The following is a 15,451-nucleotide window of genomic DNA, read 5'->3' on the forward strand; positions in this document are numbered from 1 at the left end:
CTCAAGCCCCCAGGGGTTTTAAACTCTCTCACCCCTAACGCCAAACACAACCCTTACATTACGAAAAGGGAGCCTTCGGTGTCTGGTCGAGATGTGAAGAGAGTAGTGGTAAATGGTAGGTGGAGTTGGAAAGGGATGACATGCGAGCCTTGAAAAACCAAACCAAGAGGAATTCCCATTCCAGGATACTTTTTAAGCAAACTATGCAAGAGGATTTGTTGTTGCCAGGTAATGAGATCATCAGGGTCTCCAAATTGCTGCAAACTTGTTTGCGGTTGCATTCTGAACCTTAACTGCGAAACATTTGACACGTCTACGCACACGAACATTAATATAATTAATTAATAAACAATTAATATTGACTAGAAGAATGCCAGTACTATTGGATGTCCCTCTTGGTATAGAATCGTATCAATTTAACATATATTCACCAGTTCAATTACCAGTGTTGTGTTGTCAGAATTTGTATGTTGAGATTAAACAGTAAATTAAGAGCGATTTCTTTAATTTAAAATAGAAGTATATTAAAGTTCGATATGAAAAGTCTGTAAGTGTAAAGCACACGAAGATTATGGTAGATGGCGATCTGTCCTGACATCGAGCGAGGCGTCGAGACTTGGACACCATCGAGGATCTTTCTTTCTCCATTCGCAGTGCACCGCTCCTCCTCTCCACCTTCTTATTCACCACCTCCAACAGTGAAGGGAGTAAAGTTGCTACGTGCCCGAGAGTAGTCCGTGGGCGGAAGGAAGAGGTATAGATGAGGAGGACGAGGGACCAAAAGAGGACAGACAGGTTGGCCTGAGAGAAATCCGCGGCTGCCATGGTTACCGTCGCATTCCCGCCTCGCCTCGTTGCCATGGAGACCTCTCGCAGCGTTCACTCTTGTGCGCTAACCTCTCCGCTATAGTCCACCTAGTCCTTCCCTCATGCGAGCAAAGAGTGTTTCTGGAGGTACACAGCGCGACAGAAAAGGATACTGAATGCAATTTTTAACGCACGCGCGAAAACATTACCTCCTTTACTTTTCTTCTCCAACTAAACAATGCGTGTCCTTTTGCCACTTCAGCTTTTGCTTCATTAAAAAGATGGCTTCATTGTCACGTTAAAGTGTAATGTTGAATTAGAGAAAGCAAAAGTAACTAATACAGGAACTAAACAAAAATCACCATTCACAATCAAATGTTGAATTTTATTTATTTATGTATATACTCTACTTAGGATTTGGTAGATATTAACTAATTGAAAAGGAGTGGATTCGTTAACTTTGGATTAGTCAAGAATTTCAAATTCAATATTTCTAACTTTAAGTCGCAATAAAATTCCATCACGGAGGACATTCATTTTTCATTTTAAAAAATAATATCATACTTTACAAATTGGTGTTTTTTATTTTCAGTTTCACAGACATCAAAGGTTTACTCAAGTTAAATGAATACATACACCCAGAAAAATGATATATATTTCTCACAGCCTAATAAATATTTATTTGATTCAGGTAAATTTTTATTTGATTCAAGTAAATTTTTATTTGATTTAAATAAATTTTCATTTGATTTAAATAACAACTTTTCTTTACCCCAAATAAATAGACTAGTATAGGCTGTGAGACAAATATTCGTTTATTTAACTCAAACATATTATATATTTGGTTCAAATAAAACATTTCTCTGGGTGTATACATAAAGAGTGAATTTATATAGTAACTAAAAAATTAGTAGTGCTGATCTTGAATTACACAAAATTTATATATATATATATACGTAAAGTATTATTTATGTCACATTTTATTAATAGTCACTATTCATAATGATTATTTAAAATTTATAAATAATTTTTCTGATTGAAAGTGAATTTTAAGGCAGATATTTTCAACTTTTACTTTATAATCTTGAATAATTCTAATTTTTAAATAAATTTCAATGAAATTGCTGTAAAAGTTATATAATTTATTATTTATTTATAAGATTAAAATATTATTGTTGTATATTAAAAAGTAGAGATTCATTATAATAGGTTTAGTTAAACAATTAGTCACAAAGTACTCAACTACTATCGGAGAAAAAAGCTGGTATAATTTTTGTTGCATAGACAGCCTCAACTTGAGTAAAATTTGTTGCATGTTGTTTTAAAAAAAATTTCTGAGTTAAAGTGAAACTTTGTTCTCCTGCGTGAGTTGAATTAAATTAGTCAAAATTCGACTAATTCAAATTTAGAAAGTGGTAATAAAATTCCTTCCTCTTCATATTCAGAGTATACGTTAAATTTATGAAGATTAGATTAAAAGAGCCTACGTTAGACACAGTGAAAGCCGCATATAAAAGCGGTGCTCTCAATGCGGTTTATTACCATTGGTTCAGATTGATATGTATTATATATAGATATACATGACAAAAGTTCAAGCCAACATTTCTTCTAATACATTCCAATCAAGAGGAAAAGTTTAATAAAATATTACCAATAAAGACATTTCCATCGCAGAAGATGGGATAAAATAGGCAAATAGAACTACAATCAGAATTGCAGAAATCAACGTCATGATAAGAGCATCCTGAAATCTTGACTATGATTGGTCAACGCATCACTCGATATCAATATTTATTCATCACGGCGAATACCGGGATGTGATTAAAACTTGTTCATGCCATAAACGAGTTGCTCCACCCACCACGTAAATATGAGTGCTACTAACTCTTCTCACTTACTAACACCAAAGCAAGCATGAATGTGATCCGTGTATTTTTATTTTTAACACTAAAATTCATATACTCGCGATGCTTTAATGGCTTTTTTAAAAGCCGTTGCCTCTCTCTTCGGGACGGTCAAACTGCTATTTGAAAATGAATTAAAATTGCTTTGATTACTTGAAAAAAAAACAACTTACCAGGACTGCCGAGGAATACGGAAGAATAAAGAACTCCCCGACGAGCAGCGTCGCTTGCTGCTCTTTGCGCGTCCGGTGGCGAACTCCATTCTCTACGTGGACACCATTTCCCTGTAAAACATAAAATAAAACAATATTAGCATTATTGGAGTGTACGGTTTTTTGAGATATTTCAAAGTCGTGGCTTGAGACTTTAATTGCAGCATGAAATTAAGCTTTAAGCAACTTCAGTGTTTGATGTTATATTCATTGCACTGTACAACAGTTTTAATGTAAATAAAGATATTTTACAAAAAGATGCCAAAGTGCCTTTTAGTTAAGCGAAAGAACCTTTTTATGATACAATTTCATGGGAAGAATTATGGGTGGTGTTTTCTCTGATGAATGTTTGAAACGGAAAAGTTTTCCAATTTTTCCTGAGTGGGAGGCCGAGTACTTGTGCGGACTTAAGCGCATCAGTATTTGCACCAGCAACAGGCCAATGCGACCACGGGGATGTGGAACGATCGTAAAGGCGCGAGCTAGTAAATCAAAATCCCATGAACGTACATACGAGTAGGACCAACTCGACCGTGCTTAAAAATCCATAACCAAGTTATGATGCGGTAACATACGTGTTACCTACTTCGCTTTTACGGGAAAACAAACTTGTCGTTCCTTTAGTACTGCAAAATAAATTCGAGAAAATGTAATCATTAACGCAACGGAAACACTTTTTGCAATATCCAACTTTCTTTTATGTTATTTTTCCACTACAAACAATTTTTACCTCAGAAATTTGAAATTTTTTCTTTAAGAAAGTTATCTACTTTTATTTATGAGAAAGACAATAAAGTGATAAAGATCAGAGTGTGACTCCTCATTCAGCCGGGAGCGTGGTATAGCAATTTTCCGGATACGAAAATAAGAAAGGTACCTACTTTATTTCCAAGAAGATTCCAACCGAATGAGGATACACGGCATACCGAGTAAGAGTAAGCTGCCGAAAAGTAATTTCACACGAGCTGCTATGGGGGAGTGTAGCCAAGAGTAAAAGGGATGTATCCTGGATAGCAAGACTCTCTCTCTCTCTCTCTCTCTCTCTCTCTAAACCTCTTTCAAAATATCAAAAGACACTGTTAAAGTTGTTTTAAAAATTTTAATGTCGATCAACACTGAAATTCGAATTAGTAAAAATATTGGCTAACTTTGATTGGCGATTTTCACTAAATTTTAGTTAGAGGATAATTTAAAAATTAGTCAATTGGTCAACTTTAGTTATTTTGACCGAACCAAAACTTATAATCGAATTTAACTGATAATGAATTACTATTGACAAATTGATTAGTAGAAATCAAATTAGTTAGACTTTTTACAATCAAATTAGTTATTTTTAACAATTGCAGATTTAGAGAGATGTTTTTAACTCTTCAAAAAATGTTGAATTCCCAGGGAATGATACTAATTGAATGAGTTTAAATATTTATCATGTATTCTTGAAAAATTCAATTCATCACTTTTAAGCCTTAAATTTTAAAACTAAATGTAATTTCAAAATAAAAAATGATTTGGATCAAAATAAATGAGAATTATTTAATTAAAGGACCTATTCATAAATGTAACCTAAAATCATCGAGTTGTCGTAGATCAAACCTGGCTCTAGCGCGATAAATTTTGCTCATAACGACATGATACACGGCCCGGAATTTCTCGCTTTCCAAAATCTGGAACGATTTATACGCGAGTGGTTTTGACTCGTCACTTATGTTGTGATGATTGCACCTCGAAGCGATCAAGCCTTCGAAACGGGTGTTCCAGCCTGCAATTTGTGGCGAGGGCTTTCAAAAGGCAAACACCCGCGATCCGGAAATAATAGAGGACCTCAGATCACCGTAATTATACTAATGGTAATGGTTTGTCGACCCTATCACTTCAAATTAGAGTCATTTCAGCTCAATGATATATTACTAACCCAAAACAGAGAAATTAAAAAAGCATTCACTTTTCTAAAAAGGACTTTTCAATGTCTTATTATCATTCGAAACTTGTGTTTTCGAGAATGTGAATTGTCAGACATTGTGAATAAGGACGAGGAACGCGAAAAGGGAGTAAATGTGGCACTGAGGAGGACATAAGGAATTCCCCTAACAACACAGTGAATTCGAAAAGACTTTTAAAATTCCCACGGTAAATCAGAGTTACGGGGTTGATGGGGTGATGCGTATGATTACACCCTGTCTCCTAACAGCTATAAATCTCTCCCGTCCGCTCCTCCTCCAGGAAAAATTCTACAGGTACCTTATTCCGTCTCCGACTTTAGAATAGCTTTTGCTTGCCGAAGAGGAGTCTTCCTTCTTTCGCGGACCGCGTAAATGGGCACGATGCGAGCAGGCAAATGAGTTTGAATAATCCTGATATACTGTTTATTCGCGTCTGAGCCTGTCGCGTAAAATACTCCAGTCGGATTTTCATTCAAGAGGAAAGAATGCGATTTCACCCTCGAAAAATCGCTACAACCTTCAGCTCTAAACCTACCAGTCGAAATATAACTACTATACTTTAACTTCTATACTTTATATAGTTTGATTTAAAGTAAAGAAAATTTCATAACTCCAATATTGGAAGAGAAGACTTTGTTTTTATCTAGAATATCGACAACCTAATTCTAAACAGTAAATAAACATCAACTGAAAAAGTATACTCTAGGCCCACAAATATAAATTTTGATTCCCAGAATAAGAACAACTTTTACAAAATGAGTGCAATTGGTGAAACCGAACCGTCGTACTGGACCGCCGTAGTAACAGTATAGTTAATACACAAATCCATAAAACACAATGCAACATTTTCTTTATTGAGTTTTGAAACTCAACATTCGCAGAAAACGTTTTCACCAGAGATACTCGTAAATGTAATATTTAATGGATTCCACCTCAGTTCATCACACTAATTTTCTTTATTGAATGGAAATACAAGCTGTACTTTTTTCCATTCATTCCTTCATCTCCACCAAAAATTTTTAAGATTCTAAAAATTAAAAAATATAAAGCATTTTCAAAATTTTTCTACTTTTCTTGGAAAATTATATGTAACGTTGATTCTAATTAACCGATTTTAGCTTTTCAAAAAGTAGGATATTTTTTTAAGTATACTTTTGATGAAAATTAATATTCAAGAATAAAAGAAAAAAATTTTTTTTGAAAATTTCAAAAATTAAAAAAACATCTATAAAAAAACGTCGTCTTTAATTTTTTTTAAAATTTTATTAAATGTTGGAGCAAATCTGATCTTGAGATCATCAACGGTTTTTCAAAAAAATAAATAAATAAAACGTAATCAGTTACCTATATAATTAAGTATGCAAAATATTATATAACATCATATTTACCCGTGCAGAAATTGTCACTTTTCATCCCGATTTCCTGTTCTGGCCCCGGGTTAGTAAATTTCTATGGGCCCAACCAGGGCCAGGCCTGGTTGCCATATTTAAAATTTTTAAAAAACTAGTGAAAATACATTTATAGCGTTTTATGACATTTTTTAAACGAAACAATTATTCAAATAATTTTTTTCAACTTTTATTTCATTTTCATTTTATGAGATGTTTTTTTAAATGCAGATTCATAAAATAAAATAATATTGATTAATTGTATTGTTTTATTCATTAATTAGAGATAAATAATTATAATTTATCGAAAATTACAATTACAATAAGATCGGGAAAATTACCATGGCCCTGGTCGGGACCAGACCAGGATTCCAGATCGGGCAAATTGGCATGGCCCCGGTCGGTTTCACTGTTTCATTTCGATCGGGCCCAGATCAGGTTGCCAGATCTGATCCCGGTCGTGCCTGGTCTTGGCCCGACCAGGACCCGGTCAAATTTTCGCTGAATTCAACGGCTTTAGACGTTTTTCAAAGTCATATCAAATTTTTAAAATCTTCGTCACTTTATATTATATATTTTTAGTCTATTCCAAAAAACACGCAGGTTTTTTAATCGAATAGATTACTTGGGAGTCTAAAAAAAAACAAGCTTCAAGTGAATCCGGAGAAATTTAATAATTTGTCCGCCATATCAGATCCGCCATTTTGAATTTTGAAAAACTATCTTCAAATTCGTAATAATCAGAGTAAAAAAAACCTTGAGTAACAAGATTCAAGTAAATCTATTTTCATAACGTCCCTGACGAAAACTGAATTTTCTACAGCTCTGCATATAGTGCGTACCTCGGAGAGACGCACACGTCACCCTCGTCGGAAAAAAGTGTGTTTCTCCCCTAGCCACGTAATATACTATATTGATTATGTGTTCTTTCTTTTTTGGAATAGACTAAAAAATATAAAACATGACGAAAATTTTTAAAGTTTGACATAATTTTGAAAAACGGTTGACATGATCGAATTCGGCTTATTCTAATCAGTTTTATCTGATAGAAACTTAGTTTGTAAATATAATTGTAAATATTAAATGAATAGCGGTTTTCGGATTCTTAAATAAATTTGAATTTATTTATATTTCTTTCTTTAAAGGTATTGACACTTGCTTGAGTCCTCTTCAGTATAACATTATTTTCTAAAAGTACTCGATGATATTAAAAAAAAACAATTTAAATTTTCGGGTAATTAACAATAATATTCTTAAAAGTTAAAACGAAAAACTTCCTTTTTCGAAAATTTATAAAATCAGTTAATTAAATAAACCAAAGTTACATATCTTACAAAATTTTTACAAAACTTTTCAAAATGCCATGTATTTAATAATTTTTAAAATTGTGAAAAATATTTGGTGCAGTTATATATCGCCTCTAAAGTAATGCATTATTTTAAAAAAATTATATGGTTCAGACATCCATATTCATTCACAAAAGGCTAAATCCCATTTAGACAAAAAAATAGTGTGATAAACTGAGGTGGAATCGGACATTTAGTATGATTCGTGAATATCTTATTATATTTTATGCATGTACTTAATTATTTAATTTGGATATTAAATTGTAAAGAACGCATGCGCTCTATTCCGTTATGTTTGTTGTCTATTTATAAATTACGTGTGAGTTAAACCTATACGTAATACGTAATTTATTTGTATGCATTTTTATTTTTATGATACAAACTGTATTGGTCAGCAAGTCTTTAATTTGTCTCTATAATTTGATAGTGAGCAATGGTAGGTATGTAAATTTCTTGACGAAATAAATGGAAGCGGCAATTTAATGTACATCTTATAAAAAGTTATTTCTGAGGAGTAAGTGTAGTGCGACCTTAAAGGTATTTTCCCAATAACCCCATCAGTGGAAAGTTGGCTGCTCGGTATAAATAAATCAATATAACCTGCTTTTCGCCCTCGGGCCCGCAACCCTCGCTCTAAGGAAGTGACGTATGAGCTCGCATCTTCTCTTGGCGAGGGTGGAGGAACCCTGTTATTTCACAGTTAGGCTCGTACCACCCTTCTTCGTCTTGGTGGCTCTACAACCACCATCTTCTTCCATCTAGACCATCTCCACCCTCCCCCTTCTTCTATGAGTCGGAGCACACGAGTCCCTGGGGAAGCTTTTGTCCTCGAGCTGTAAGCGACTTCCTGACAAGCCAAGTTTGCACCTGCTCTCCTTCTGTCTGTATATGAGCTCTTCCTTCTCTCTTTCACTACAACAGCATTTCACCTTTCTCTTCCCCCAACTCTTGTCTAGAATCTTAATAACGACATTTCTCCCTCACCATTTCTCCTTACACTTACATGTCACCAATATGTCATTTATTTTCCGTCTAGAAATCTAATTTTCAGAACACCGATTATTCCAAAGGGGGAGCTACGAGGATTTTCAAAGAGGTTTAAAAGACAAATGTATCTTATCTTCATTGGCTCGACATATTAAAATGTGGAGCAGTACGAAAACGTGACTACAGTCAGTGGCATTAAGTGATTATAATCTATGATGCAATTTCCAGATCGGACGGTTAGAAATTCGATAGGTAAACGTGTTGCAGTTTACGCTACCAACAGGAACATCCTACCTGTCGAGTAAACCGACGACTCACTGAGCGTGGCATAGTAATTAATTATAAGCAGCAGGGATGCGATATTCGAGTCTTGCTTCCTCAGGCATAGAGCCTTGTGGAGACTTGAAGCGCGATCTCTATTTATACTTCAATAACAGATGCAATAAAATTCAACTGCAAAGTTCATTGCATTGCTATCGATGACTTATTGCAAATGATAATTTTCTTTTAACCATCAGTAATAAATGGACTAAATAATAATTTTAGAAGAAAATAAGAAAAAGTAGTAGTCATGAGCTGTCACTAAAGATGTTAATGAGTAGGAAATTAAGGTAAATCTTTTGCGATGGGTTAACAATGTAAGGGGGCATTTTTTGGCGTTTATGTCGCGATTAGATTGGTAAGAGTGCGTGAAGGGTGTCAAAGTCATTGGGAACGGAAACATTCAACGCGAGATAATATCAGACTATAGGCATTAGGTGCTAACTTATAATTCAGAGGCGACAGCTGTGAACGAAACTTGAAGTAATGGTCGTGCCAACTTCCTCCATAAAACGCAAATTCGACAATTAACACTTTTTTCACCCTATCCGGACGTCCTAAAGTTTATACTCCTTTTTCACATTCGTAGGATTTTTATCGAATACGTATCTGAGCACAAAATCTAACGTACAATTCATTAACTAATCCAGTCGAATGAATTTCTCATATCCGCTTTATAGTTGCAATGGAGTAAATGTGATTTGAAGTAAAGAGCGCGTAGAAATCAGAGCAGTGACATCGAAATGTCGTGACTGGAGACACGCGCACCGCGAGGTTTAATTAGCGCTACAATGCCGAATCGTCTGTACTCGACCCAACCTTCCTTGAAACGAGGCCGTGTTCTTCTGTTTCTGGCAATCTGCCTACGACCTGTGACCCCTCGAGACCCGGGGACCACGTACTCCGAATTACCCTTTCCGTACCAGCGAGCAACGGTGGACTTTTGCGCAAATTCTCGTCGATCGCTCTCCCCACACTCGACAATTCCACATGCTCATCGGACATTGCTCTTTTCGTGATTCCCAGCTAATTATTGTCCTCGAAATTCCCGGCAGATTCCTCCTAACTCATTTCTTCAAACTATTCACCTCTTTTTTGTTTTGTTCTGTTTTCAACAAGTTGTTCATCGATGGGTGTGAGCGATGATTCCTAGAAACTAACACGATTCTCTTTCATAATTAATTAATTAGAAATATTTTTTAATTAGCGAATTTGCATTCAGTATAATCAAGTTTATAATTATTGCCTGCGGAAATCGTTAGTTATCCTCTGAAAGTCTGCATTGTACGCTGCCGAACATAATTCAACAGTAATTTACGCGGTAAATTTTTACTGATAAATTAATCAAAACTCGCAGTACGAATCCGATAGAAATAAACGAGGAAATCCAATATACTAATTTTACTAAATGATTTTAAAAGAATTAGAATTACAAAATTTACGAAACATACTCAAGTGAACAAAATTTTACGAAAAAATATTCTAATAATAAATAATATATAAGAAAATACTTATAATGTAAAATTATATTTATAGTTCTCATGCAAATTATTAATTGAAAAATAATTTTTAATCTATATTTGTTTAATTTAAGAAACAATGAATAAAAAGACTCAGAACTTGTTATCTAAGGGTTTATAGAATGGCTATATAATTACGAATCTTGAGTCAAATCTACAAAATTTAAAATAGTGAATGCAACATGCCTGACGAGCCTATGTCAGTTTTTTAAATATTGCCTAATGTTATATTGAAATTTGAAAAGTTGATATCGGATTCGTAATAATCAACCTTAAAAATCTTCGCGAGTAATAATATATTAAATATATCATAAGGTCTATACATTCAAAATTAATTTAGAGTTAAACCATGTCAACTATGAGTAATATTTTTTTAGATTTTTGGAAAAATAAAAGCAGTTGTGGAAATCTGTAGCTCAGAACGAACTTAAAAAACACTTTGAACCGTTTATCAAAATTAAAAATTTTTATAACCTTTTTTTATAATAACAAATTTTTGCATCATTTTTTAAAAAAAATTAATAACTCAAATTTCGTTTGCTAGAAATTAGTGGCAATTTTTTTAGTAATCAATGAATGACTCTTTTAAATGAACTTACTGTGAAAAAAAATTTCAAAATTTTTTTTTTTTTTATAACAATTTGTTTTTTAAATGATGCAAAAACTTTACTTATGGTTGACTTGGTTTGACTTTTTAATGTCCAAGAATCATAATTCTATTAAGACTCTGTAATTACTGGGCGATCATCATGTGTTATAAAAAAATTAATTTTTTTATCAAAGAATTTTTTTATGAATTCTACAAACTCAAAACTTATAATATAAAAATTTTACCAATAATTATTTTATTATTGTATATTGCTAACAATATTTATTTTTGTTTCGTAAACGACTTAAAAAAGCACAAGGGACATGGAATTGTACCCTCACAGCATGGGATATCCCAATTTCATCCCGCGATATCCCTGAGTTAGCCATGGGATATCCCACGGGATGGAAATATGGATTCCCCAGGGATATCTTGAGGATCCCGTGTAGAAATTTATCGTGGCCTTCCTAGAAATAGACGTAGTATTTGTCGTGGAAATTTATTCTGAAAAAACTGTCCTGGCCCCGAAAAGTAAATGTACAGTTTTCCCTTTATTTTCTTCGATATAAATGCTTGTCTAGAATTTGGCTAAAATTTGTCTAGGACACTGATTTTAAAATTCAGTACAAGTTCGTATAGTAGGTTGTCTAGGAATTAGCCAGGCTCTGTCTAGGATCCTGACTGAAGAATTAAAGTACAATATGTCGTAGAGAAGGTGGCACTGCGAATCCGTTAATCTAGCAGACGAAATCAGTACTTGACATAGTGCACGGTAAAAGAAAACCAAAGGTTTATTATTGTAATTTGTTTTGTTGTGAAGAAAAAATCAAATTTATAAATCTAGTGATCAGTTTCCATATTTTTGCATTTTTGAACAGTGTCAGTGTGCAGGTTAAAATATGCAGCATAAAACAAACATTTATTAGAAAAAGAACATGCGATATGTGTCATATTCATAGTCTCAGAGGTTGTCTCTCAAAATATGCAATCTTTATATAATAAAGAATAAAACTTGACAATTTTGAGTGAATTTTTTGTGATTGCAAGAATATATTTAATTAGTTATCAATATACAAGTACGATTTTTGTAGTGAATGTGTTTCTGTTTTAAAGAAAAAATCCAATTTAACAAAATGTATTACAATTAATTTTAAAAATAATTGTAAGAGGAATTGTGTTATTAAAAAATACTTTTGTAATATAATTTATGTTAAAAAAACGAAAGAGTAAGATTGAAAAATATTCTTTTATATTTACAAATATCAATTATATTCTATGTAGGCAGAAACTGTTTTTTTTTATTATCGTGGAACTGGCTAGAATCACTTTATTTTACTAGACAAGGACTAGACAGAAGACCTATACAAAATCTTGACGTTGCTAGCGTTACATCCCACGTTCAAGCCTGTCCAGTTTTACCATCTAGATGCTAGGTTGAATCTAGCACAACTGGACAGTTTCTCATGCACTTCCAAGATAAGTTTCTACACGGGATATCGCATGGATATCCTACACTGTAAAAAAAAGGAGTTGAATTTCAACTCCAGAGGGGATGCTATAAAAGTCCCACCCTTTTGGAGTTGATGCGAAGGGAGTTAATGCTTTACGAGTCAATTTTATGCCTAGGGAGTTGGTTGTAAGGATTTAATTTAATAATTAACTCCCAACTCCCAGTAATGTTAACTCCCAAATTTTTTTACAGTGTACACGGGATATCCAAATTTCCGTCCTGCGCGACATCCCACGGCATATCCATGAGATTTCCCGTGTGGGATATATATTGTTGTGCATGTTCCAAAAATACTTAATGCAAATCATTTATTGCAATGTAAAGCTATATTTATATATTTGATGGAAAGAGAATTTAATAAAAAAGTATTATGAGATATCCAATGTGAGATATCCCGTCTCAGATACTGCGGGAAATCCCTATAAGATATCCCTGGGATATACAGCACCCAAGGGATGGAAATTTGGATATCCTTTCATTTCGTGGGATATCTTTTTGTTGTGTGGGTACCCTCTGTGGAGAATAACCTAAAAATAACATTTACTTGCATTGACTAGCTTACACTGAAAAAAAATTTATTTGATTCAAATACTTGTTTACTTGACTATTAACAAATAAATATTTACTTGAATCAATCAATTTTTATTTGAATGAAATAAATTGTATTTAAACCAATAATTTATATATGTTTGAAACAATAAATACCAATTAATTGACTCAAATAATAATTATTTAATACAAATAAATATTTATTTGATAGCTGTCAAGTAACAGATTATTTAAATCAAATAAAATTTTTTTTCCGTGTATTATCTGATATTAAAACAAATATAAAAGAGTCATCAAAAAATTTATTTATTTTTAATTATCCGGTGTCAATTCAATGCATACTGTATTTATCGCTTTTACATTTTAAACAAACACATTTAATTTTTTTTCTTCATATGAGGACAAAACATATACATCTGAATTACTCGAATTTAATTACTTATAATTAATTTAAATAAGTTTTAGTTAGTTGATGCTTCTAGACATTGCTTACGAGGAGCTCCTCTCTTGATTAAGAAAGTATTTATTGATACATTTGTATCTTTACAAAAATTATACTTGCATAAAAGAGAAAAGACAAATTCTTTTTGTTAAGTAAAATATAGTTAAATTGTGATACAAAGGAGTATAAATTGATATTTCTAATTGTGTAGGTATTAAATTAAATGAAATTAGATTGTTTTTATATGACCCTGTCGAGATTTAGCGGCCATATCCCTGATTGGAGCCTGGTCAGCTCCTAATAGCATTTTTTCTACACGGAATATTTCCACGCGATCGTTTCGAATTCTCGTTAAAATTGAACCCGACGATATCAGCTAGTTATTTGCGAACGAAAATTTATCGTAAACACACGCCAAATTCGTATCGGCTATCAGACTCACAGTATCCTCCCTCTTTTTTTGGGTAAAATTTGCTTTGCCAATTAATAATCACATCACTGCTAATTAAATCTGGAAAACATGCAAATGCACTGTTTATATTCCAAAGAGTGCAAGAGCGAAGCGGCCTGGGAAAAAGCACTAGAAAAAGAGAATGGAGAAAAACGAGAAATGAGAGAGTGCTGTCGATTTGTGCAAACCGTTCACTATATGTAGAATACAAACTGCCCATAAAAATGTATAAAATACGATTATACTAAATTAATAACATTTTTACATCCGCACACCGGAAACATTAGTCCAAGCCACTTGAATTTCAATAAATTCCATATCCAAATGAAACTGAATAATTTTTACTTCGATTCTAAACAGATTTCCTAATCAGTGACTTGAAGGGAAATTTCTTACTTTTAAATGTTTTTTCTTCAAGAAAAAGTTTTTCATTAGATTTTCGAGGATTTAAAAAGTGGAATAAAACGAACCCTATCATTTCTTTGCATGGATATGATTAACAAATTTCAAACGTCACACAGAAAATTATAACGTATTAAAATAAGCTGCAACGCTTATTATTTTAATCCAATTTTGCTTATTTTAATACCAAACTGGATTAAAATAATAAGCGTTGCAGCTTATTTTAATGGCTTTTAATTTTCTGTGCAAATTTAATGGCTAAAGAACTTTAAAATGCTTTTTATAATTCTATTAGTTTCATCTATTAACATCCCATTTAAAAAGGGAGCAAAAATATGCTCGGACAGAGGCTCCACTTGATGTTGATCTTACCAGTGCTGCCAACTGTTGAGGAACGTTTAAGTAGTCTCCGAAGCCGTGAGTAAGTAGGCGCCCTTGACGGCCGATTTGTGAACTGAACTTAACTATAGGCCTTTTCGCGCTTAACTGCAGGAGGGACGCAGGCTTGGGAGTTTCGATGCACGCAGTGCACTTACCGTGCAGAATCACGTCAAGGTGGCGCGCAAAATAAAAAGAGAATGATAAGAAGCAGAGAAAGAAACATAATGTGAAGAAACGATGCCGGAGAGTTGTGTAGGCTCGCGTAGTGCACTGAGTGGTCGTTTTTATTCCGTAATTACGTCGTTAAGCGCCGGAGGAGCAATTAAGACGGAAGAAATCGAACAACAATTACATTTACTGCGGTGTACCGGCTTTACTACGGTGTATTGATCCACAAAGAAAAAAAGCACTCAAAAAGTGAAAAAGAGGAATATGAAAAATATAATATATTTTCAGACTATGAGAATGTTGGGAATAAAATCGTTAGGAAACAAGTTGAACGATTCTATTAATCTTAAATTATGTCACACAATCACAACTGATCACTTTGGGACACGAGTATGGTGACAAAAAAACACAAGACGATTTTGTCAACTTTGTAATATTTCCTTAAATGTTACTAAATTTTTTTCACTTATACTTTACATTCATAATACATTGTGCATTAGTAAAAGAATCATAAAAAAGCTAGTTTAAAAAATA

The 15,451-nt window shown here is 33.2% G+C and overlaps 1 protein-coding gene across 3 annotated transcripts in view; it reads right to left on the reverse strand.

Moving 5' to 3' along the window:
- LOC127282118 (homeobox protein homothorax) overlaps positions 1-15,451 on the reverse strand; it is a 388,123-nt gene that overhangs the window by 146,612 nt on the left and 226,060 nt on the right. For all 3 annotated transcript variants that reach the window (XM_051306201.1, XM_051306200.1, XM_051306202.1), the window contains one exon: positions 2,885-2,995. In XM_051306201.1, the coding sequence (XP_051162158.1) occupies positions 2,885-2,995 (111 nt within the window). The remainder of the gene's footprint in view (positions 1-2,884; positions 2,996-15,451) is intronic.

Source organism: Leptopilina boulardi, unplaced genomic scaffold (genome assembly GCF_019393585.1).
Source record: "Leptopilina boulardi isolate dan_hultmark-lab unplaced genomic scaffold, ZJU_Lbou_2.1 LbouV2_280, whole genome shotgun sequence".
Lineage (NCBI taxonomy): Eukaryota > Metazoa > Arthropoda > Insecta > Hymenoptera > Figitidae > Leptopilina > Leptopilina boulardi.